We start from the raw sequence: 25302 nt of genomic DNA, 5'->3' as shown, positions 1-25302 counted from the left end.
TCCATGTCCATGCATCTGGAATGACTGTCGGGTCAGCTATTTTCATGCTTGTCTCTATGATATGTTTTTGATAATTATGCATTTGTTTTAACAAACTTCATTTTTACCGTAATAAATCCATGTACTTTTCTGATTTCAATTCTGAATCACTGTATTTTTCACTTTAGTTTAACCTTCATTTTAATCCTGGATTTTTTCTATATAATATTTATTTAAGCATGATTGTATTATTTTTTCAGTTTTAATTCCATAGTTACTGTAGTAGATAATCTGCCACAGGGAGTCAAGAACAGATGGAATGGATCATTTGGAAAAACTTTCATCCGCATTAGATGATCTTCGAAAAACAGAAACTGTCTGCGATTTCATGATTAAAGTCGGAGAGGAATCATTTCCAGTTCATCGGAATGTACTTATCGCTGCCTCTGATTATTTCCGAGCCATGTTGTCTCACGACACTAAAGAAAGACAAGAGGGATTTGTTGATATGAAGGAAGTTGAACCAGACGCTGTAAAATTATGCATCAAATTTATGTATACTGGTGCCACGACTGTTACCATGGAAGTGGTAGAAAATGTTCTGCCTGCAGCTGGAATAATGCAGCTCAATGCTCTCAGCGAAAATTGCGTTGAAGTTTTGGAGGAAAACGTGAAGGCTGAAAACTGTATTTCGGTGTTGAAGTTGGCAAGAACGCATAGTTTTACTGATCTTGAGGAGAATGCTTTGGAACTTTTCAGAGAAAATTACAATTTTGAAGAATTTGGTGATTTTGTCGAACTTGAGAAAGAAGGTCTTGTGGAACGTATTTCTGATTTTAGTTTGAGAAACGAATTGGCCTGGGAAATTATGATAAATTGGATCAAACTTAATGTTGAAGTACGAAGCAAAGATATTCTTGAATTCATTAAACTTCTGGATTGGGATCCTTTCCCTTCAACATTACTTCTGGAGAAGCTGCAAGCCGAACCAGTATTTATTGAAAATCAGAAGTGCAAGGATTTCCTGATGATTCAGTTATTTTCAAATTTGGCACGACTTAAATATGGAATTAGTGTCAATAACTGCTTAATTTTGCACAAATTTTCAGAAGAATACGAACATGTGACAAATCAAGCAAAAGTTATCATTTGTGAATTCTTGAAAAATCAAATAAATTTAATTTCAAAAGATGAACGTTTCCAGTCTCTCAGTCGTGAAACTTTTATGGAGATTTTTCGAACAAGTCATTCGAACTGTTTCTGTGATGAGAGTGCACGATGGGATGCCTTGATGACTTGGATTAAGCATGATAACGAGAGGAAAACTTTGCTTCCTAAACTTGTTGAGTACATTCGGTTTGATCGTTTATCTGAAGATTTTTTGAAAAACAAAATACCTAATGAATCCTTGTTTTCCGAATATCCAGAATGCTACGAAACTATCTTTGAAGCTTTACATGTTAGAAGCTCTATGGATAAAAATTACATTGCTGTGTTGTACCCGGGTGGGAAAATTTACACGATGAATTTTGCCGACCATTCCTGGAGAAAGTTGCCAGATTTACCATCAGAAGGAATCATAGATGGTTTATTCACAATCCATAATAAATTGTGTGTTTTATTGGGATGTATATTGCTCTATCTGAGTGAAAACGGTTCGGAATGGTTAAAGCGTAGAATAATTGAAGAATCTCCTGATGACGAAACTTGTGCGAAGATTGTTACCTACGGCAACTGTGTTTATGTTGTTCAAAACGAGATGTTAGGATGTTACGATAGTTCTACGAATGAGTGGAAAGAATCTTTTCCGGGATGCGGATTTGAACAATTTTTCGCAGCCATGAATAAGGATAGAATATGGGTAGCCGGGACTGAAGAAACCTCTAAATTTTTCTCTTTATCTTTAAATTCATGGGGAGATGTACGGAGATCTTCAAAGAAGTCTGAAAATTTTTCCATGGCTCAATTGGAGGAAAATATTTACTCAATAGGATTGATAACGCCAGAAAAAAAAAAGTCGCATCATCGTGTTGTCCGCTACAAAGATAGCGATTGGAAAAGAATTGGTGATTTTCCGGTTGATGTTGCAACGAAAAGTTTCGCATTCACAGTCAACGATCGTTTATTAGTTTTACTATCTGGTACGTTTTATATTTATGACGAATTGGGAGATTCCTGGGGAGTTTTTTGTAAATTGCCAATTTATAAGAAAGGTGGATTGATAAGTTCTGATAAAACTTCGCCAACTTTGAACCCAATATCTGTCTGTGGCTTCAAAGGAAACTTGGATAATATTGGAAAAGTGGAACTGGGTTAATTTTCTCACAATAGGAACACTCATTTTTTCTGTGTGGAAAATGTTCTTAGTCACAAATGAGTTACAATTATTCATAAAGTGCAGCTGGATTAAATTATCCACATTCATATTTCGGATAATTTTTTTTATGCTAGTGTGAGCATGGTTAGAATTGCTAGTACCACGAACACTCATATTTTCTGGGATGGGAAGTGTTTGTGGTTACAACCGAGGCTTACAAGTATTCAGCAGTAACTATTTGACATTCAAATTTCTGATCATGTTTTCATTCTTGTGTGAGCATGGATAGAATTGCTCGCAATGTAAACACTCATATTTTCCGGGTGGGAAATTTTTGTTGTTTTAAACAAGACTTGTTAAGATGAAAGAAGTCGCCAGAAGGCTATTACGCCTATTAGTTATATATTTTCTTTCTATCGCACTTGATTATTGAATTGAAATTTTGTTGTTTTTAAATCATGAAAACACTTTTAAGAATAATGAGAACACATCCATTTGTAAAGCCTTTTCTTCAGCCTTTATGTCTATACATGTGATTGTTTATTGCTCTCTTTTTTGAATAATGACTGTACATATATTATGCCTTGATTTCTGAATACTGTATTTATGGTTGATTTAACTTTGTGGATTAGAATTCTGGTTGTTATTCGAAAAAAACCTAGTTTCTTCAAGTTGTCAATTACGGGAAAACTTATGTAGCGTACAGTTAGTAACAGATTCACCTGCTATGTTTTATGCCCATGTTTGTTTGGGGAGTGCCTGGTTTTGTATGGGATTAGTCTGCCAGTTATTTGTTTCAGATGCATGGACTTGATGGTTGAGGAAGCCATAATCGACAAGGGGTTATGTGGGGCACTCCTGAAGTATGCGTACCAAGATGGCGGACACCGGAACGTAGTATGTGTACCAGGTTAGGGTTAGGCCATAATTTTAGGTACAATTACTAGGGGAGCTACTTGGCTAGTCCCCGAACTCGTAACAGAACTCAAATAAGGAAAATTGAAATAAAACTATGGCCTAACCCGGTACCCCTATTTCGTTCATGTGTCGGTCGTCTTGGTACGCATACTTCAGGAGTACCATTACTGCATTATGTGAACCACGCTACAGCAACCGTATTGCCAATAAAAATATGTCAAACTCAAGTCTATTCTTCATATTTATTATTGTGTATTTGTATATTATTTTTTGTGATGAAATTGAATTAGCGCCACTTAATGTGGCAACGTGACACCATCGCCGAGCAATCTGAAGATGTTGATAAACGGTGGCAAAGCAAGGCTTTTTTATGTTAGCGCGCATCTTGTAAATTGTTCTTTTTCTTATATAGTAGTAATGTTTGAGTTAATAAAATCCTAGAAAATGGTCTAAATGAGTTTTCCTTGAACAGTTTCACTACAATTTTTATATAATTCCATGGAACCCACAGAATCTTACCCAAATGTACAGATTCTTATGGCAAAAAAGTTTTTGTACTCAAACAAATCAGTAGTCGAAAACCAATCCTGAACGAATTATGTTCGACTACTGATCACTGTATATAGCTTATAAAGATCTACACACTACTACTGAAGTACTGATTATAATTCTCTTGCGTATGCAATTTTTAGTCGTTCACTGCCTTTGAAATAGCAATAAACACTATCTTAGTACTACCGGTACTTATCAATTTTCCTCACTTTAAATTATGAAATACAGTATTTCTTCAATTCAATTTATGAACTATGACTGACAGGCGACAGCAACAAAACCTGTTTATCAGTATGTAAATATTCTGGCCAGACACCACATTTATTTTATTTATATTTTTACCTCAAGTTTTAGGATGCATGACTGACAGCAACGAAACCCTTTTATTAGTATGAGAATATTCTGGCCAGACTCCATATTTCTTCATATCTAAAATAAATATATTTTCACTGATGTTTAAATTAAGTTCTCTCCTTTAGTATGATTTAATTTATGAAGCATGACCGACAGCAACGGAGCCCTTTCATTAGTGTAAGGTTATTCTGGCCAGACTTGTATATATATTTTTACTGAAACTTTTTACTAAACTCTACCTTGATATTATTTACCGGTAATTTGGGAAGCATGACTGGCAGCAATGAAACCTTTTATTTTAAATAAGAATATTCTGTCTAAACTCCTCTTTCTGTAATGAGATTAAATGATACCAAAGTAGACCTTATTATTGTTTTTTTGATCAATTCTATTTGTACTTCATATGAGAGACATAATAGGTAATCTATGACAGTGGTTTTAACCAGTGTTCTGCTACACCCTGGGTTCCACTCATAATACAGTCCAGGGGTTCCGCAGGTTTCTATTCAAATTTGATAGTTTATATTCATATTGTTCAAATATTGGCCACTATTTTCAAACTTGCTACACTTTCAAGATCATTTTGTTTCGCCAGTATCAGGTTTGGTTTTATGCATAAATTTTTTGTTTATACACTTAAAACAATAAAAGACAGTTTAACTATTGCACAGGGGTTTCTCCAGTCTCTGGAACGTTTCACCACACTCTGCTCCATCAAAAAGGTTGAAAATATCTGATCTATGGAAACATTCTTTTTATCAACATCGCTTATGCAAACTCCTTGATACTCCCGAAGTATGTGAACCAAGATGGCGTACACCGAAACATAGTATGTGTACCAGGTTCAGTTTAGGTCATTATTTCAGGTACAAATACTACGGGAGTCACTTGGCTAGTAGCCGAAATTGTAATATTAACTAAAATTAGGAAAATTGGAATAAAATTATGGCCTAACCCTAACCTGGTACATATACTACATTCCGGTGTTCGCTATCTTGGTTCACATACTTCGGTAGTACCAGATCCTTTTCATTTTTATTTATGCAATTTTGTAATCATGTAACTAATTTACAAATATAGTATTAAAATAAATAAAAAATATGATGATCAGAATCCAGTCACAGGATGGCACAAGACGAGTTGAGGTAACATCTTCGGAGACGGTTACATCATTTCTTGGGAAGGTCTCAAAGGAATTTGCGCTTGCAAATGAAAATTAGTGTCCGTTTCAAAATCGTGACTGAACGAATGAACTTAAAAAGGGGTCATGGTCAAAATTGAGTAACAAAAAACTGAAACATGGCGATATGTGTTATCTTATCTTCACTGACGGAATGAACGTAGCTGGAGATGGAGGCGTGGTCGAAAACGAAGCCCCGCCCATAGTGAAATTACAGAGGACGAAATTGATGTAGAATCATGGAAACAGGATGGTTGAATTCCGCAAAATGAGAAGAGTTCTGTCAGAGGTGGAATGTTTAAAATCGATGATTTGCCGGTTAACCCATGGGATGAGTCACATCTTAAACCAAAGGATATTAAGTTTTTATCGTTTCATGCGTACATGCGCCAACAGACTTCTGGTGTAGACAAAGGGAAATACTTTAAACTGGAAAGTACCAGAACTGCTTGCAAACTAGAAGGGATTCGCGAAGAAAAAAGGTTAGAAATTTTTTGTTTTATATATTTGATTTAGGTTGTTACTTCAAATTGGTATGCATACCAAATCTGTGACCAGAGAAATCAAAAACGAATATTTAAAACAATTTCAAGTTGGAAAAAGTCTGTTCGCGAAACTGATATTGGCACAGGAATTGCTCGAATATTACTTGGAGAGAATACTTGAATTAATTTGTCTGTATCATATTGAGAATATATTGCAAACTTATTGCTTGTTACCAAACAGGACAATGGCATTAAATTTGCAAATTTTTGTATATCATATTACTATACATTGCCTGTAATTTTTCTTGGTCTGTGTTAATTGGGTCTGAATTTTTAAAAATCATTCTTTTTTATAGATTAGCCCAGGGCTACTCAACTATTTTCATCGAAGATCCGCATACAAAACTTCAAAATTATTTGGGTCCGGTCTTTCCAGAAATCATATTTCTGCATTCTTATTCGCACACTTCCTCGACTGGCTAATAATTATTAGCTAATCAAGATTGTTTATTATGGTGTTATATTTTTTTACATATATATTCAAAACTATAAAAGTCATTTATAAAAGGGAACTTTAAAAGTTGGGCTAATGATCCAAACTAAAGAATTAGGTGCGGTCCAAATCAAATACTCGACAGGTCCGGATTCGGACCGCGGTCCGCCAGTTGAGTAGCCCTGGATTAGCCTATTCGTTTTGAATTTGCAATCATTTTTAACATTACTTTTATTGTTTATACGTATATCATATTACTTTATACATTGCTTGTATCTTTTTTTGGTCTGCGTTAATTAAGTCTGAATTTCTAAAAATCATTTATTTATAGATTAGCCTATTCATTTTAAATTTGCAATCATATTGAACAGGCTATATCATATATAGGCTATGCATTGCTTGTGATTTTTCTCAGTCTGCATTATTTAAGTATGAAAATCATCTTTTAGGTCTAATATCGTCAAGTTTAAAAATCATCATCTATTTTCCATTTGCAATTATTTTAAACATTACTTTTATCGTTTATACTCATCATATTTCGGTGCTCCCGAAGTATGCGAACCAAGATGGCGGACATCGGAACGTAACATGGGTAACAGGTTAGGGTTAGGCGATAATTTTTTTCCAATTTTCCTTATTTTAGTCTTATTATCAGTTCGAATACTAGCCAAGAGCCTCCCGTGGTATTTATACCTAAAATTATGGCCTAACCCTAATCTAGTACACATATTACATTCCGATGTCCGCCATCTTGGTTCGCATACTTTGGGAGCCCCCATATTTCTTTATAATATTAGTTGTAATTTTTCTTGGTCTGCGCTTAAATAAATATATATTTTGCTTCTTACAGTATTAACATACATAGATTAGAGTAAAATTTTCTTCACCGAAGTTAAAGCGCTTTCATCTTATCATCATCATCATGAATTTTTACATTGGAAATATTCTGGCATGGATTTATTAAAGTTTGGGAAATATATTTTAATCAAAATGAGAAAATATCACAATGTGATTGGACTTATCCTAGTGTTCTTCATACTTCTGCTTAGGTTTATACCAAGGTGAGAGGTATTTACTACTTTATAAACTTGTCTGATACGGGATCTTTAATGCAATCTCTATTAAGTGATGTTAGATTAATGATTCGTACGGTACTCACCGCGAAAAACAGTAGTTTCTAGGCGCGGCGGTGTGGCTCAATGGGCTAAGCGTTAGGAACACGCTCGTCATCGCACCTCTAATTACTCTGCGTGGGTTCGCAGGTTTGAATCCCATGCAGGGATGGTTATGTGCGAGAGGATTGCTGGACTCCTCGCCGTCGTTGGGTGGTTCACGTAACCGCTGGTCGGTTACGGCTTCCTCCACCATCAAGTCCATGCTTCCGAAAACAAACAATACAGTATAACTAATCCCATACCCGACTTGGAATGGTAACCGGACGGAGGTCGTGGTTCGCCATATGGATAAGCCGTCTTAGCGGCTTTCCTCTCCCCCGGGATAAATATGTAAAATCCTATCCTATCCTTCTCAACTTTGAAATTCAATTTTTTAAATTAGATATTTGAACCTCTGGTATCACTGCTCGATAACCATTTTTGGTTCCCGCGACTTCCCTTTCCCAGTCCAACTGTAATTTTTATTTTTAAAAATAAACTTGACTTGACTCCCTCTACCCCCAAGAAAAAAAAGAAAAATCATATATATCAGGGGTGGCCAACCTGCTTTCGACTTCGATCGACTGATCGGTAATGAGGTCATACACAAAGACGAATGAGTACTAAATATGCAGATAACTGCTAACACGCATACAAAAAATTCCACCGCTGCCAATAAGCTCGGCTCTGTGGGTGCATTCTTAATGAAATCCATTTAATTTGTTAAAATGTAATTGTACCCAGAGGAAATGTTTCATCATTTATTTGAGATGTATTCAAATAATACAATTCAGATCTACAGCATGCCTACTTTTTAGTCGTAAGTGTTAAAACTTGAGACATAGCGATCGACGTGTTGGCACCCCTGATATATCTAATCAACCAGAGACTGTCACCATGTCTTGAACTGAAGTATAGGATTTATAACTATAAACTATAACTTTCTCTGAAAAAATGAAACAAATTTACTTCAACTCCGTTTGTGTATGATTATTCCAGGACGCTTTGTACAAAAGTTCTCTCTAGAATATGTTCCAAATGATCTGAGTTTATTCAAAGTTCAACAATTCCAGGGAAAAAATATTTAATCTAAAGAATGAGAACAAAATGGTTTAATTTGTAATTTTGTATTTCAAACATTTTTTCAGCATGAATGAAAATCCCCAACAACTGGAAACACGATCTGCCAAGCCTCCAACTTCTGTAACATCGAATGGGTCAAAAATTTTCGACAGTTGGACTGGAAATTTGAAATTACGAGATGTGATTTTCGACCATTCGGAAGTTACTGTTGTTTTCTACTATGCTCCATGGTGCGTTAGATCAATGGATGCTTTGAGAGAGTTGGAGGATGCAGCCAGTGTGTTGCACAAACAGGTGATTATTGGACACGTTAGTAACGATCGTTTCAATATTATGTTGTTGTTGTCCAATGACACTTTTTGGATATCTAGTGGAAAACCTAAAAAGTCTCTTTTTTCTTCGATTACTGGACCAATTGCTCTGAAATTTTTCGTGGTTAAAGCTAAAATATTTCTTTAGAAGGCTTATTATTACTTTCATTTATTTCAAATATTCCTGATAGCACTGTGGGATTCTTTTTTTTTTTGACACGCAATGGATTTTTAGGCTGGCACTCTTCTTGTTGTTCTTTTGATCACATGCTCATCGAACGTCAGTGGTGTGTAACGAAATGCTTGCTTTGCTAAGTCGTAGGTACCGGTAGCGTCAAAGGTAAGGACTGCTCCGCTCTGATTAACGTGTCCATATATTTGAGCGTCGCTCTCTTGTTCTCAAAAACTATCTCCATTACAGTTTCGTCTTGAATCATCGAATTCATCCCCTAATACGCATAAAACTTAATTTGTTAATCAATCTTTATTAAAGGAACATTTACTTGTTAAAAGTGCACCGACTTTTGTGCATTTTGATTAGTTTATAATCAATGTATATGCTTTACAATAATATTAAATAAGTATGAAATGTTAGTAATACTACACACAAATACAAACCAAAATTTTGTCATCAATAGCATGGAAATTTTCCTGGTTGGGAAACGTTGTGTTAAAGCGTTAGAATTAACCGTGTTGACACCGCAGGTTACACATTCCGCGTTCAATTCCCATGCCCGCCCACCTTTATACCCAAGGTATGATAAATTACTGTACATACTCGCAGATAAGGTCATAATTTTTTCCTTATATTTAAAAAAAAATATAAGTGCGACCAATCCGCTCGACATAAGTGCAAATCGCCACCAATTCGGAACGAACATTCACCTATTATCGCTCACAGGTGTTGATAAACATATTTTGATTATATTGAGCCCTACAAAAAAAACAAAATGGGAAGTTATCTATGCAAAAAAGCTAGGGAAAGGGCCTTTTAATAAATCCCTAGATTTTCAGTGCGACTTATGTGCGAGTCAACTCTAAATTAAACTTTTTCAACACAAAACTAATAGTGCGACCTGTGCGGTGGCGCGACCTAATGGCGAGTATATATGGTTAGGAATACACTCGCCACAAGACCTCTGATTACCCTGTTTGGGTTCACAGGTTCGAATTCCATGCGAGATACTTATGTGCGAGAGGATTGCTGGACTCCTCACTGCCGTAGGGTGGTTCACGTAATTGCTGGTCGGTTATGGCTCCCCCAGCATCATGTCTATGCATCTAAAAACAAACGAGAATATCGGTCAGAGACCGAAGACTTATCGATTGAAAGTTAGGGGATCCCCAAAACAGCGCTCTTACCCCATAGTGACACCTTGTGTACCATCACTAATTAATTGATAACTCGCTAATTATACGACATAATTCATCCAAAATCAATAGGCTTCTGGTCCGACATATGATGAATGCACATGCAAAATCTGGAGCAGATTCAATCTCTCTTGCGTGAGATATCGCGTGCATCTAACAAACATACAAACAAATACCTATCAACATACTTACCGATTAAAATCGATAAGTAATAACTGGCTACCTAATCCGATACCTGACATGGACTGGTAACCCCACAAGAGGCTGTGGTTTGCCATAGGATTAAACCGTCGCATCGACATTCCTTTCCCCCGGGATAAAGATGAAAAAATAATATTCTATCCTGATTCATTGACTCCGTAATTGCTCATTTACCCACCATCAATACTTCCTAACAACATAGTAGACTACCTTTCAAAAAAATAACATTAAAATTGAGTATGAGAGCTGTCGGCCAGTTTTCAGATTGATTTCAGATTCACTCTTGATAATTAACCTGTTATTCATTTCACCGATAATGTTTTATTTTCTTAGGTTTCATTTGTCGCTGTTAATTGTTGGTGGAACCAAGGTGATTGTCGAGGACATTTTCAATTCTTTAGATTCCCTCAAATTTATATTCATCATAAAAAGTAAGTTCATAATAGGTAAAATGTTAGAATCCTGTTTGAATTTTATAGCACAGGTTATGTTTACATCCCAATCTGGTGTCTGTGGCAGTTCAAGGCATGTCAGGAGAGGGGGCACAATGGTAGGTGTCAAATTGATTTTATTGCTATCTCGTTTGCATACTTTTCCCTAAGAAAATTCGACGCTCCTGTAGTATGTGCACTAAGATGGCGGACATCGAAACGTAGTATGTGTACCAGGTTAGGGTTAGAACATAATTTTACTCTAACTTTCTTTATTTTAGTTTTATTACGAGTTCGGTGACTAGCCAAGTGACTCCCGTAGTATTTCTACCTGAAATTATGGCCTAACCCTAACCTGGTACACATACTATGTAACGGTGTCCGCCATCTTGGTCCACATACTACATGAGTACCGAAAGTTCTTTGCTTTCTGTAGTTTCATTTCCTGAAAAGAGTTTTCTACAAGGGTTTTCACAGTGTGTTTTCACTTCCTGTTTTCATTTTCTATACATGAATTTTTTGACCATACTGGGGTTTGGAATCTACCAATCAAAATAACGAAATTAATATAAATTTCTCTCCACTTTGTACACCTAAACTGGTAACATAACTGATTGTGGTTCGTTATATCAGGGCTACTCAACTGGTGGACCACGGTCCGAATCTGAACCTTCCGAGTATTGAATTTGGACCGCACCTAATTCTTTATTTTGGATCGTTAGCCCCACTTTTTCAGTTTCCTACTATTATAAAATGACTTTTATAGTTTTGAATATATATGAAAAGAATTATAACACCATAATAAACAATCTTGATTTGCTAATATCATTAGTCGGCCGAGGAAGTGTCCGTTTAAGGATGCCGAAATATAATTTCTGGAAAGACCGGACTCAAATTATTTTAAAGTTTTGTATGCGGATCTTCGGTAAAATTTGTTGAGTAGCCCTGCACTATATTGTTAACTTGTTACGAAATTTCCTTTCACTTGGGGTTAAAGTTGTCCCCGGGATCTGATCGAAAATGAATCTTAAAGTATTTAGTGGCAATTCTAGTTTGTCTGTTCTGAAATTATTTTGAAATTATACTCCCGTAGTGTGTGTACCAGGTTAGGGTCAGGCCATAATTTCATTCCAATTTTCCATATTTTAGTTCCATTACGAGTTCAGGGACTGTCTGTTTTAGCCAAGTGAATATATCCCCTATCCATAGGTTTCAGTCCCTTAACACAACTTGATATTGGTACACACACTTCTGGAGCACCTTTTAAATAAATATAATAATTTATTTCAGCTTGAGGAAAAGTGTTTTATATGATGGTCCATTGAAAAAGAAGCATTTTATATATTTTCTGAATGAAATTTTGAATCCATTGACATATTTGTCAACCAAACTAGAAGTGGAGAAATTTATGTTCGAGAATCAGGTATGTGGTGATATGAACCAGGTATCATCTTTTGGTCAGGATTTCACAGCTGGTAGGTTGTTAAGTTTGGCTGCTAGAAGAACTCCTACAAATCTGCAATTTTCGGTTCTAGTACGTCATAGTGTAATTTTCTTCATTAGGATTTACATGCTTATCTCGGAGTAGAGGGAATCTGATAAGACGACCCATATCAGTCCATGTTGGGCATGAGATTAGTTAGCTGATTATTTGTTTCCAGATGCATGGACTTGATGGTGGAGAAAGCCGTAACCGCCCAGCGGTTACGCGAACTACCCTACGATGGCGAGGAGTTGAGCAATTCTCTCTCACATAATTCAAAATAATTAGATACTGTGTTGCTTACAACAAAACTCTGCAACAGAAGTTTGCCACTATTGAAAGCTTCATGGAAGGTCAGGGTAGCACCAGGTCCAGCTTTAACTATTGAGGAACCCTTAACAAATGGGTTGTGCTGGGCTAGTCTGGCTAGAGTTAAGAATAGTAAATTAATGAAAAATGAATTTGTCTTTACATTTTATCACCTTTTAGCTTTGTAGAAAGTCATTATCTTTTTTTTTCGAGCCTTGTGTATATACACAATATAAACCCAGCGTGGTGGTGTGGCTCAACGGGCTAAGCGTTAGGAATACGCTCGCCACCACACCTCTAATTACCATGCGTGGGTTCGCAGGTTCGAATCCCATGCAGGGATGGTTATGTGCGAGAGGAATGCTGGACTCCTCGCCGTCGTTGGGTAGTTCACGTAACCGCTGGTCGGTTATGGCTTCCTCCACCACCAAGTCCATGCTTTCGAAAAAAACAAAACAATAATATAACTAATCCCATACCCGACTTAGAATGGTAACCGGACGAGAGGCCGTGGTTCGCCATATGGATGAGCTGTCTTATCGGCTTTCCTCTCCCCCATGATAAATATGTAAATCCTATCCTATCCTAAACATGCTGATCTATACATGATTATGATTTATGAAAGTTAAACTTAAAACTTGCACTTGAAATTATTGCAAAGCCTATAGAGGGAATGTGGACAAACTATCCCCTGAAGGCCAATTATGGCCCTTTGGGTAATTCAATCTTGCCTGCCTGATGCCGCCACAATCAAACTTGAACCAAATATTGATTATTTAGCTAAAAAAATAGTTCAATGAATTTGCTGATATTGCTATTCAATTTAGTGTTTGCAGGAGGTGGTTTTTCACTTTTGCTTTTGTAACACTGGAAATATTGTTCATAAAATGTATCTTTATGTAAGTGTGACGCCAGTCAAGGTGGGGAAAATTTCTGGCCCTTGGTCTAAAAACCGTGCCCACCCCTGAAATAGGGCCCATTGTGTCCGCATATGTTTCAGTAACCTAAGGTTACAGTTCACAATAAAACTGGAACATAAATAAATGATGGAAATTCATTAAAAGAAGAACTATGCATCTCTATATTTATAAGAGCTGCAGGCCTCAAGTATTGAGAGTCTTTGGAAGGGGCCCATTGATCATCAAAGTTCAAGAACAACTGCTCTAACACTGACTGGGCTTTCACCGACTGCTATGGAGATGGTAACCAGCCAGCCAGAGAGCAATTGCTGCTGGAGTCATCCTACCAGCTTTCCTCTCTTAACAGTTTTTTATGTTCCCGCTTTTTTTCAACATTGTATATTTACAGTTCACAGTGCTGTCACACATCAATCCAAGCCATGACAAAGATCTGATGTTTTATTCTGTTCTTGCAATTAGACAGTTGGAAATGTGTAAGTTCATTGTCATATTTTTTATTATGTATTTGAGATTTTTTATCAATGCGGTATTACATGAGGTTTTCTTTATATCTCAATTCAAAAAAGGTAATCAATGTATAGGATTTTTACAAATAAGACAGCATCATATATCATAGGATGAGACAGCTTAATCTTATGGCGAACCACGGCCTCTCGTCCGGTTACCAGTCCATGTCGGGTATGGGATTAGTTAGTTATTTGTTTCAGATGCATGGACTTGATGACGTCGGGAGCCGTAGCCTGCCACCGGTTATGTGAACCACCCTACAGCGGCGAGAAGTTCAGCAATCCTCTCGCATTACACAGGTTTCGAAGCAGGGTAATCTGAGGTGCAATGGCAAGCAGATTCCAACTGCTTAGTGCAATGCGCAACTTGCCTTTTACAGCTGCTCAGTTTTACCTTTGAAGTCTATTGTAACTAATCACCTCTCACAACATCTTAGATGATCATCCTGTCCAATTTGGTCTCATAGTGGAGAATCAGCTTGCCAAATCATATTTCCTAAGGCCGAACATACTTCAAGTACGAAACAAAATGAAACCACGAGAAATTGTTCACTTGGAATTCCATTCAACCATCGATCAAATTATTCAAAGTTTGAAAAAATTTCAGAGTAAATTGGTGAGTGAGTCGGTGCTGTAAGGTTGCTAACAGTGAAGGCCATATTGCACTGCGATAGGTATATAAATATGTGTCATATAAAGCTAAAACAAAGCCGATTTTAATATTTTCTAAAAGTGTTTTTGCCTCACACCTTTAAATAAAACTCTGTAAAAAGACCTGCTGTTAATCAGAGAGATTATTATTATTATTTAGAATACCTAACACCAGGGGTGTGTGACAGGCCGCCCGTGGACCACAATCCAGCTCGTCAAACTCTTCAGTGTGCCCCTTGTATGTTGAATTTTTCGACGTTATCTTGTTTTTCCAGCAGCGCATTTTGTATTTTTTGTTTAGCCCAGCTAGATCAGGGGCTCCCAAGCTTTTTTCAAGACGACCCCAAAGACAACTTTCAATTGGCCAGTGCGACCCCAGATCAATATATATATTTTTCATGGAACGTTAGAGCATATTTCACTGGACTTTTGAGTTTGGTCATATGGTGGTATTAAGTAAAATAAGCTAAAATCAAACAGTGATGTCACAATAATCACCTACATTTTCTATAGCTCAAGCATGGAGCGATGCCTATGGGCCTGTTAAACGGTAAGCCATGGTACAAACTGCTAAGTTTAACATGGTTTGTCAAATCTTAGATGTTTTGATCATCCATTCTCTACTATACCTTGACCTGACCCCATGACCTGTTTGCGACTCTACCTACTTATCACTCCGACCCAATTTGGGGTCGCGACCCCGGGTTTGGGAACCCCTGAGCTAAATGTTTGGAGTTGGTTATCTGGCCCACCAACAAAAAATGTTGCACACCCCTGGGTTGAAACTTTCGAGTTTTGCATTGCCAAGATGATAATAATTGAGATTTGATTGAAATCTTACCGTTTTCATGAATTCAACTTCAATTGCTCAATTGAAACAAGTTTCCAAATAAAACTATTCTAGATTATTCACAAAATCATCCCAAATATCGAATATTAGGGCGGTTTATGTAACCAATCGCTGGTCGATTACGGCTTCCTCCATCATCAAGTCCGTGCTTCCGAAAACAAATAACTAACTAATCCCATACATCATCCAATTATTCAAAATGATAATTTGCCAAATAACTATTCTAAATTAATCGTAAATTATTCGATTCGATTATTCAATTAGTTTCAAACATTACTAATTTCATCCAATCCTGTAACTTTTTATTTTCCAGATTTCTCCAGACATTGACCTGCCTGGTGTGAAAACCAATTATTTATATCAAACTATACATAAAGGTCCTACTTTGATTGTATTTATTTCGTCAGAAAATTTAGAAACGAGAGAGCTATTTATTAAGAAGGTACGTACTTTTATTAATATGTTGTTTGAAATCTTATGCAGAGTTTCTCAAACAAAGGTGGCTGCCACTGCCAAAGGTGGCAAAAACGGAGAAAAACCTTTTAAAAACGCTAGAAACCCTGCTAAAACGCTTGAAAGCAGTGAAAAACGTCTAAAAACTCTAGAAACCTTGCTGAAACGCTTGAAAACAGTGAAAAAACGTCTAAAAACTCCATAAGCCTTGCTAAAACGCTTAAAAACAGTGAAAAACCGTCTAAAAACTCTAGAAACCTTGCTAAAACAGTGAAAAAACGTCTAAAAACTCTAGAAACCTTGCTAAAACACTGAAAAACTAGTCTAAAAACTCTAGAAACCTTGCTGAAACGCTTAAAACTGTGGCCTTCGCGCAGTGGTGAAGCATAGACCAGTGGTTCTTGAGCAGTGGGGCGCGCCCCGCAATGGCACGTAGACCATTTTTTGCAGGGGTGTAAACTAATTAAAAATAAAAATAGTTGTTAGTTTTGATCTTGCCTGCCGTATTATGGATATTTACATGTTTTTGTTTTGGATATTCATGTTCCAACCACGTATTTTGGACATGCTTTAGAATGAAACATACTTATTTTCGCCTTACTATCTGTTATTTGTAGCTTATTGTTAGCTAGTTATATTTGAGGTAAGGCACGAGACTTGACAAATTCTGAAATGGGGGCGCGGCTCAAAAAGTTTGAGAACCACTGTGTTAGTCTTCACTGTGTGGCCTTGCAGGTTCAAGTCTTATGGCCACATCTCACCAAGTTGTAATACCTGTTGTAATAAATTGGATAGACAATGCAGAACCAGAAAAATCCTGGCCTTTCCATTTATTAGCAGCACCTTATATATTGGCTACTTATAGAGGCATATCTTCAAAGAGAAAGTCATAAAAAAACATTCGGTCGTCAAAGTGATTCTCTTTGAAATAAAAGCACAAGGTAACTTTTGAGACATTTAAAGTGAAGAATTCAGAATTACTTCGGCTTCTGACTTAGGGAGTTTCGAAATACGACTTCAAATCAATAGCCCCGTAGTGCAACACCATGTTGAATAGAGATTTTATAATTGTTTCAGATTCGGCATCTTGTCTTCCAATATCGAAGATGTCCAGAAATCTCTGAGCAAACGAAACAAATCTATGCACACACGCTGTCACCAGAGAACAAATGTTGCCAAAGCGTCCTTTTTGAGGATTCCAATTTTATTTCGTTAGTATGCAGTATCTGCGTGAAGCAAGGCAATCCAAACAAATCATACTATGCAGAATGTGGCTGGATAAGAGACTATATTTCAAGTGTTGCTATTGGCAACGACAAGTGGATTAGATATGCTCAGGAAAAAATATCCTTTTCGACAAACTCTGTTTTATGCACGAATTTTTTACGTTCCTACGATACGCACAGAGTGAATTTAGGCATTTGCTGTGAAGCAAAAGATAACATTTTAGAAAATTCTGAAAAAATTTCCGAAAAACAGGAAATTTGTATTGACGAACTTTTAAATAAAACACAAAAATTATCACTAATTTCAACTGATAATGGAGAAACAGTGATAAGGGATACATCAGGAACTGATAACTCGATTATATTTACTGATAACAACCCTTTTATCATTGATAATTGTACTGATAGCATTATATCAGGAATATATTGCAAAACAAACAGAACTTTGCAACTTTTAACTCTGGATCTAGAGAGACATAAAGCACTATCACGAAATTTGGGAGTTAACGAAGAAAATGTTTATCACATCGGAGAAACGAAAATAGGGGCTGTGATCTTTGACCCCTTCAATGACTTTCGACATGTTATGACATCATCGCATTTTCACTTAGGTAAGTTTTTGACTCGCATTTTCACTCAGGTCTCTTGAGGCACTCCGTTCACCAAAATGGCGCACAACCTGATAACCCTAACCTGGTACACATACTATGTTCAGGTGCACGCCATCTTGGTGCACATATTACGGCAGCACCGTTTTTGACTTAGAAGTAATGAAGCAAAAGCTAGATATATTTCGAATCATGTTGCACATCGACCTTAGTCAGCAGTGGTTCTCAACCGTTTTCGTTTGGTGGCTCGCTTTCATTGCACAAAAATGCTGTGGCTCATTATCTTTCTCATGCAATGGAATAACTACAATAGAAACAAAAAATTATTTTTATACAGATAAACCCTTCCACTTTAATAATTTAAATGTAATCGGAAAACATCATCTTTTTTTACGTATTAAATGCTCGGTGTTCCAGAAGTATGTGCACCAAGGTACACACACATACTATGTTCAGGTTATGCGCCATCTTGGTGCGCAGACTTCTGGAGGTCCGGAAGCTCTATATATATAAAGCCCTCGTCAGGGTGAAAGTTTGAAAATATCGTTTTTATGAAAAGTGGATAAGGCTTGGACAGTTGGCTTAATTAAAACAACCCAATACAACAAAGGGGGGAAAGCAGCTCTTCTAGGATGGGGTATTTCTGCCTTTTCTCTACCAAAACCTGATTCCTCCAGCTCTAGTCATTGAATATTTAGCTCCCACTTCAAAATCATCAATTTTTTTTCTTTTCTACAGAAAACTTCATCATAAATTATACACTGGGAATCTTACCACAAACTTATCATGCTACAAGTCTTAAAATCAAGCCATGCGTTCCAACTTCAACAAGTCCATGCGTTCATGAAATCACAGCAGATAGTTTTGAAGAAACTGTTCTGAATAATAAGAAGGTTTGTTTACACCATAACTCTTTCTTTTTAGTACTGTTTATCGTTCTTCTAGTACAATGGTTTGAAACTTGACCCTATGTCCCTCTGGGGGTCACAAAAAAGCAACACCACGAGATACCATTTGTGATGACTGCATTAACTTGAAGTAAAATATGATTCAGTCTATTTTTTGACTGCAATGCCTCTATTCTTCTACTTTCATTTGTTGGCTTTCTACATTATGATTTATGGCGAATGAAATAGTTGATGGAAACCTTCTAAAACAAAACTAGTTTTCTACGTTGAAAATCAGGGATTAAAACGTCACTACTATTCATGAGAGTTTAAAAACCACTGTTCCAGACAAAGATGCTTTGGTACTCCTGTAGTGTATGTACCAGGTGTTCGGCCATAATATTTTTTGATTTTCCTTATTTTAGTTCTATCACAAGTCCGGGGACTGTCTTTGTTAGCCAAGTGAATATACCCCTGCCCATAGGTTTCAGTCCCTTTACACAACTTGATGTAAAGTAGGCAAACAAAATTAGTTACCTCCATATTGGTACAAACACTTCTGGAGCGCCGATGCCTTATCCATAGTGTTTTCACCGTAATTTTGGCAAATTTTTTTTAAGACATCTTTTTCTTTATTGTAGGATGTTTTTCTCTTCTACTATGTTCCCTGTTGTTCAGCCTGTTCTTCTATATCTCACATATATTTAACACTAGCTCACCTCCTTCACCACACAAACCCAGTGATACTGGCTCGAATTGATGCTCACGAAAACGAATTACCGTCACATTTCACTGTTCAAAGTTACCCTACTTTCATGATTTTTCCCGCTGGAAGGTAAGATATAGGATAACGTTTTTATATTTATCCCTTGGGGGCGGTGGCGAAACCTTGAAATAAGTAGTTTAAAATACCAATTTATTATTGTGTATGAGTATTCATATGATACGCAAGAAGGATTAGAGTTTAACATATTCATCCCGGGGGAGAGAAAAAGTGATAAGACGGCTTAACCATATGGCGGACCATGGCCACATCCAGTTACCAGTCCATGTCAGGTATGGGATTAGTTAGCCATTTAATTGTTTTCGGAGGTATAGACAATGGTGGAGGAAATTGTAAATGACTAGCGGCTACGTGAAGTGCCAGAGTCCAGCAATCCTCAGGCACATAACTATCCCCGCATCGGATTCGAACCTGCGAACCCACGCAGAGTAATCAGATGTGTGGTGGCAAGCATATTCCTAAAGCTTAGCACGATGTGACACACCACCAAGCCACCCAAGAAGAAAAGAAGTTAATTAATTTTTGAAGATATAGAATTTTTCTGGTTTGGTATTGCCTACCTGGGTAAAGGTCCCTGGCGGGCATGGAGAACAAAAAAAGACGGCTTAATCATATGGTGAACCACGGTCTCGGGTAACAGTTCACGCCTGGTATGGAAATTATTTCTGAGTAAAAAGATAGGATTAATTTACATATTATCGGGAAGCCGATGAGACGGTTCCATTACATTTGAACCCACGTACATTTGAACCCATGGCAATTGCACCTGTATACTATTGCACCTATGGAATTTTTTTTGTTTTACGGATATTTGAACCCATACTAACCCTAACCCATGGGTTTTAGCACCCGCATATAGATTGAACCCGTGGATATACACATGGGTTCAAATGTACATGGGTTCAAATGTACGGTCACCCGATGAGACGTCTTAATCATATGGCAAACCACGGCCTCTCGTACAATTACCTGTCCATGTCAGGTATGGTATTAGTTAGCCAATTATTTGTTTTCGGAAGAATGGACTTCATAATTATCATAAGAGGATAAGACGACTTTTTTATCATATTACTTACTGTGGCCTATCATCATGTCGGCAATCTATGTAATTCCTGCTAAAGCCGATCTATTATGGTAGGCTTGGCTCCAACTCCTCAGCCATGCTTTTGAAAACAAATAACTGGCTAACTAATCTCATACCTGACATGGACAGGTAATTGGACGAGAGGCAGTCTTTCGCCATATGATTGAGCCGTTTCATCGTTTTTCCTTTTCCCCGGGATAAATATGTGAATTCTATCCATGACATTAACTTCATCCTTTTTTTTTAACAGATCAGCTGATTCATCAGTCTTTCCTCTAGATACTGAAATCACAGTTGCCAGATTATTATCATTCATTTTGAAGAACGGATCCATACACACCAAATTCGATGTTTTAAAGCAACTTTGCTTCAACGGTGAAGAATATCCGAGGATAAAAAGAGCTGCATGTGATAAATTAAAAGCTATGCTATATATATCTTGAATTTGGAAAATTCCGCAAAATCACTGAAGCGAGTTTTGAGGATTATATTGACGTTAGAGTCAAAATTATAGTTTTGGTACTCCCGTAGTATGTGTACCAGGTTAAGTTTAGGCCATAATTTTATTTCGATTTTCCCCATTTTAGTTATATTATGAGTCTGGACCTGTCTGTGTTAGCCAAGTGAATATACTGGTAGGTCTCAGTCTCTTTACACAACTTGATGTAAAATAGGCGAACAAAATTAGTTACCTTCATATTGGTATGCATACTTCTGGAGGGCCATAGTTTTAACTTATAATGTGTGCATTTGGAACATTTCGCAGAGTCACAGTGGTATGCAGCAACTAGTAGTTTAATTTGGAAATTTTTCTGCAAAATCACAACAAATCTTGAAATCTATTTTTGTATTATGTATTGTTTGGATCATAGGAATAGCAAAATTACTGAAGCATATCAGCAGAGCTTGAAATTTATATATACATTATGAGTTGATAAAGTTTGTGGATTATGTATATCACAACAGAGCTTGAAATTTATTTATTTTCGTTTATTATGTATTGTTTGGATCACGAGAATGGCAAAATCACTGGAGCATATAAGCAGAGCTTGAAATTTACTTATTTATACATTATGAGTTGATAAAGTTTGTGGGTAATATTGCTTGTGTAATGAACAGATAGACAGAATACTTTTTCCTAACAGAATTATTATGATTTTAGGAAATATGTTTGAATTTGTTTTTTTTAAATGATCGAACATTTATCTTTTAGATAGATCAATTATCTAAATCTTTTAAATACAAACCTTTCACTTTTGCCTGAAACTTAACTTTGAAAGAGAAGCCAGAAAGTTGACCTATCACTGCGAATCGCTACTGGTATCCGTTTACCCGGTCCGGTATGGGATTGGAGTGATTAGTTGATTGCTTAAAATACATGTACTTAGATCAGAGGGGGCAAGGTTTTCAGACCAGGAACCGACCATATAGGCGTGACATGAATAAGCACATTTTGTGAACGATATTTACAGTGTTACAAAAGCAAAAAACCTTGTGCCAAAACTAAATTTACTCACAATCTCAACAAATTCCTTGATCTTTTTATCTTTGGTTGTGGCAGCATCCTGCTGGCCAGATTGAATTATCCGTCTTGGCCCACGGGCTGTAGTTTTCATGTGTCAGACTTAGATGTTCACTTCTTTTGTGTGAGATTTTGAGCGTGTAGCAGATTTTGAAATCCCGCTTCACATAATTAAATAAAAATGATTTACTCTAGCATTCCCCTCCCCAATTTTATTCTTCCGTTTTGAGAATATAATTTTAAATTCTAGAATGTTCCTCCCCAATATTTTAGTCATCCGGAACTGTGGATCTTAAACATAATAGCTTGAAGGGGGGAGTTGACTTTGATGACCGTCTGGTCGTATCACTCACTCCTGTCTATACCAAACTAATTTATTTCTTATTGTTATTTTTATTATTATTACGATGACTGTTATTTTTGGTTGACGAAAAAATAAATCTCTCTCTCTATTATTTGCAATGTGAAATCGTATACTTTTTTGACTCGTATATTAGTAAATTCATCTGTCAATGTTTGTTTTTGTGCCACACCAAGTCTGCCTTTCTTGTGCAATAATGTTCCGAACGTCTTTATATTGGCAATATAAACCAATCCTGTTGGAACAGGAAAAATTTTAGTCGACTCCAAGCCCTGGCTAGTAAGCTTCTAGCTTACAAGCTGAAAGGAAATTTGAGACTTCAAGAAAATCAAATGTTGATATCAAAATTTTAGTGAATGTAAGGGGCTCCCGAAGTATGCGAACCAAGATGGCGGACATCGGAATGTAATATGTGTACTAGGTTAGGGTTAGCTAGCTATAAATAGTACGGAAGGCTCTTGGCTAGTCTTCGAACTGATAATAGGACTAAAATAAGGAAAATTGGAAAAAAATTATCGCCTAACCCTAACCTGTTACCCATGTTATGTCCGATGTCCGCCATCTTGGTTCGCATACTTCGGGAGCACCGAATGTAATCTTATTATACTTAGCTGTTGTTGGTGCTCTTTATATTTTTCATTGAAAACTTTTACTCAGACTAGGCGACTACTATCATTAGAAGTCCGAATTTGAACCCAGTTTGAAAAGCAATGATTTAGTCAGCATATAATTCCAGTTCCAAGATTTTGTACATTTAAAAGATTTTGTGTTCAAAAGAAATTGTTTCATTAGAGTTTGGTGTCTGTTAATGTTGCTTTTTATTTTCCCAGTTCCTAATTCTAATACAAACTATTTTCGATATAAAATAACCAAAATGGCATGGGAGGCTCCGTTTGGAATTATGCTGCATGACGCTTACTACGATGTGATGGATAAATTGTCGAACAACCAATGGTTTGAATTCGCACGAATATGTCTTGATCTTAAAAACCAAATCGATGATATAACAAAGGATTACGCTACTAGTGGAATACGAGAACAAAAATATCAAATGTGTAGAATATGGGAATCGAAACTCGGCAAATTTGCGTCTGTTGAACACCTTTATGACCTGCTCAACTACTTTCTGAGGCCCAAGGAATATCCAAGTAAGCCGACACCTATGTTACAACCCCAAGCAGGGATGCCAGAAAAGGTGATGCTGTATTGCTCAAGAGTTGGCAAGATTGAAGTCGTCTTTACTGAAAATGAAGAGAAAAAATCCAGCAAAGAATTTCTATCAGCTTACGAGAAAAAGTACGGAAAAGGCAAGGTTATTATCTTCAATAATGAAAACTTTATGGGGACTTATACATGCAGAAAGGGTTCCAAAGTTGACGTTGAAAACATGGAACGTCTTTGGAAAGATCTTGGAAACGAAGTTACAATTTTTTTGGATTTAACGGCAGAAAACATGAAAACAGAAATGGAGAATTTCGCAAAAAATACCTCGAAAAATTATGATTATTTTGCAGTGATAGTTTCGTCGCATGGAAATTCTGAAAAAAATCTAGATTATATTCTTGGCACTGATGAAAAAGAGTTGATGTTAAGTGAGGTTTTGGATATTTTTAATAACAAAAATGCCCCAGAAATGATTGGGATTCCAAAACTTCTCTTTTTTCAAACGAGTAGAGGGATGTACCTTGACCATGGATGCCTAATATCTGATTTGGAACAATTGGAAATAGAAGACGGTGGTGAAATGAAAACAGAGCCCACCCCGGAAAATAAAAGTGTTCCCATTAGAAAATCTGCAAAAAGTGATGAGGAGAAGGGCAAAAAAAGCAGTAAGGAGAGGGTAATTTCTGCATCCGGTCATGTTACAAAAAGGTATGAGGAACCACAAACTGTTAGTCAGCCTGATTCTGCAAAGTATTTACCAACTGTTTCGGACATGTTGGTGTGCCATTCCACCATTCTTGGATACCATTCCTTCAGAAATTCACTCAATGGTTCTTGGTTTCTTAACGCTGTAACTAACGTCTTCATGAAACATGCAAGAAGTGAACATGTTGTTGACTTGATGGTCAAAGTCAATGAAGCAATGGCAGAAAACAGCTCAATGGCTCGAGATCCTAAACTCTCCAATTGCAAATGCATGTCAGAGTTTCAATGCACATTCAGGAAAAGGCTGTATCTGTTGAATGCTGGCGAGAAAAAATAATTTCAATCACATTTGAGTTTGTATAGATTGCCGCTGAAGACTTTACTTCATTGAGAATAAATATTCTATCTACACTTGTCTGATGAAGCATAGACTAACGTTGTCAAGTCAAGTTTTTCAACCAGTTGAAAAAATAATCATTTACAACAATATTCAAAAAATGGAGATGATCACACAGTTTTAATAAGGAAGGAAAGCCGTGAAGAACCAAAGCTGTTTACCTGCCCCCCTATTGACAGGACTGTAGACTCCAATTTAGACCCCTCAAACTGTACACTCAGTAAAAGACTGTTTTTGTTGAATGCGCTGGAAAATAAGTAACCACTGGAAAGTTTATTCTAACGGAAAAAAGGATCAGTTCACAAATAAAATAGCATTTTAGTGCATGTAACTTTGCTCACAAATGTGTTTGCTCCCAAGTTGCCATGAATTCTGAGTGCAGTGAAATTAGTAATCAAAATTGCACTTGAATAAAGAAGTCTCAGTCACGTTACTTTTTTCATCAAAGTTGGTGGACTCTGGTGAGACTTCAAACAAGTCATTTGAAGAATGACTCCATGCTTGGTTGACAATAATCTTGACCTGAGCTCTATACTTCAGGGCAAGGAAATTTTGACTTCATT

General features: G+C 36.7%; 3 protein-coding genes across 3 annotated transcripts; all 3 read left to right on the top strand.

The window, feature by feature from the left end:
• Window positions 1-298: 298 nt before the first annotated feature.
• Window positions 299-7128, top strand: LOC120332229 (uncharacterized). The gene is made up of 2 exons (XM_078119008.1): window positions 299-5782; window positions 6142-7128. Exon 1 carries the CDS (start codon window positions 299-301, stop codon window positions 2294-2296), a length of 1998 nt encoding a protein of 665 aa, XP_077975134.1. The 3' UTR covers window positions 2297-5782; window positions 6142-7128.
• Window positions 7129-23303, top strand: LOC120332230 (thioredoxin domain-containing protein 11-like). Its single transcript, XM_078119007.1, has 11 exons — window positions 7129-7339; window positions 8581-8809; window positions 10732-10829; window positions 12120-12252; window positions 13930-14014; window positions 14485-14663; window positions 15862-15990; window positions 17079-17838; window positions 18574-18728; window positions 19364-19557; window positions 20841-23303. The coding sequence occupies exons 1-11, from the start codon at window positions 7230-7232 to the stop codon at window positions 21031-21033; spliced, it is 2265 nt and encodes a 754-aa protein (XP_077975133.1). The 5' UTR covers window positions 7129-7229; the 3' UTR covers window positions 21034-23303.
• LOC120333296 (caspase-6-like) lies at window positions 23282-24800 on the top strand. Its single transcript, XM_039400693.2, has one exon. The coding sequence runs from the start codon at window positions 23282-23284 to the stop codon at window positions 24677-24679; it is 1398 nt and encodes a 465-aa protein (XP_039256627.2). The 3' UTR covers window positions 24680-24800.
• The last annotated feature ends 502 nt before the right edge of the window (window positions 24801-25302 follow it).

This window comes from Styela clava, chromosome 13 (genome assembly GCF_964204865.1).
Source record: "Styela clava chromosome 13, kaStyClav1.hap1.2, whole genome shotgun sequence".
Taxonomy (NCBI): domain Eukaryota; kingdom Metazoa; phylum Chordata; class Ascidiacea; order Stolidobranchia; family Styelidae; genus Styela; species Styela clava.
The sequence above is the reverse complement of the archived record's forward strand: the minus strand, read 5'-3'. Positions and strand labels throughout refer to the sequence as shown.

Coding starts and splice junctions, on each gene's coding strand:
- LOC120332229 (XM_078119008.1), top strand. CDS start 299: ATGGATCATTTGGAAAAACTTTCATCCGCATTAGATGATCTTCGAAAA.
- LOC120332230 (XM_078119007.1), top strand. CDS start 7,230: ATGGATTTATTAAAGTTTGGGAAATATATTTTAATCAAAATGAGAAAA. Junction 8,810..10,731: donor CCAGTGTGTTGCACAAACAG/GTGATTATTGGA, acceptor TTATTTTCTTAG/GTTTCATTTGTCGCTGTTAA. Junction 15,991..17,078: donor GAGAGCTATTTATTAAGAAG/GTACGTACTTTT, acceptor TAATTGTTTCAG/ATTCGGCATCTTGTCTTCCA.
- LOC120333296 (XM_039400693.2), top strand. CDS start 23,282: ATGTTGCTTTTTATTTTCCCAGTTCCTAATTCTAATACAAACTATTTT.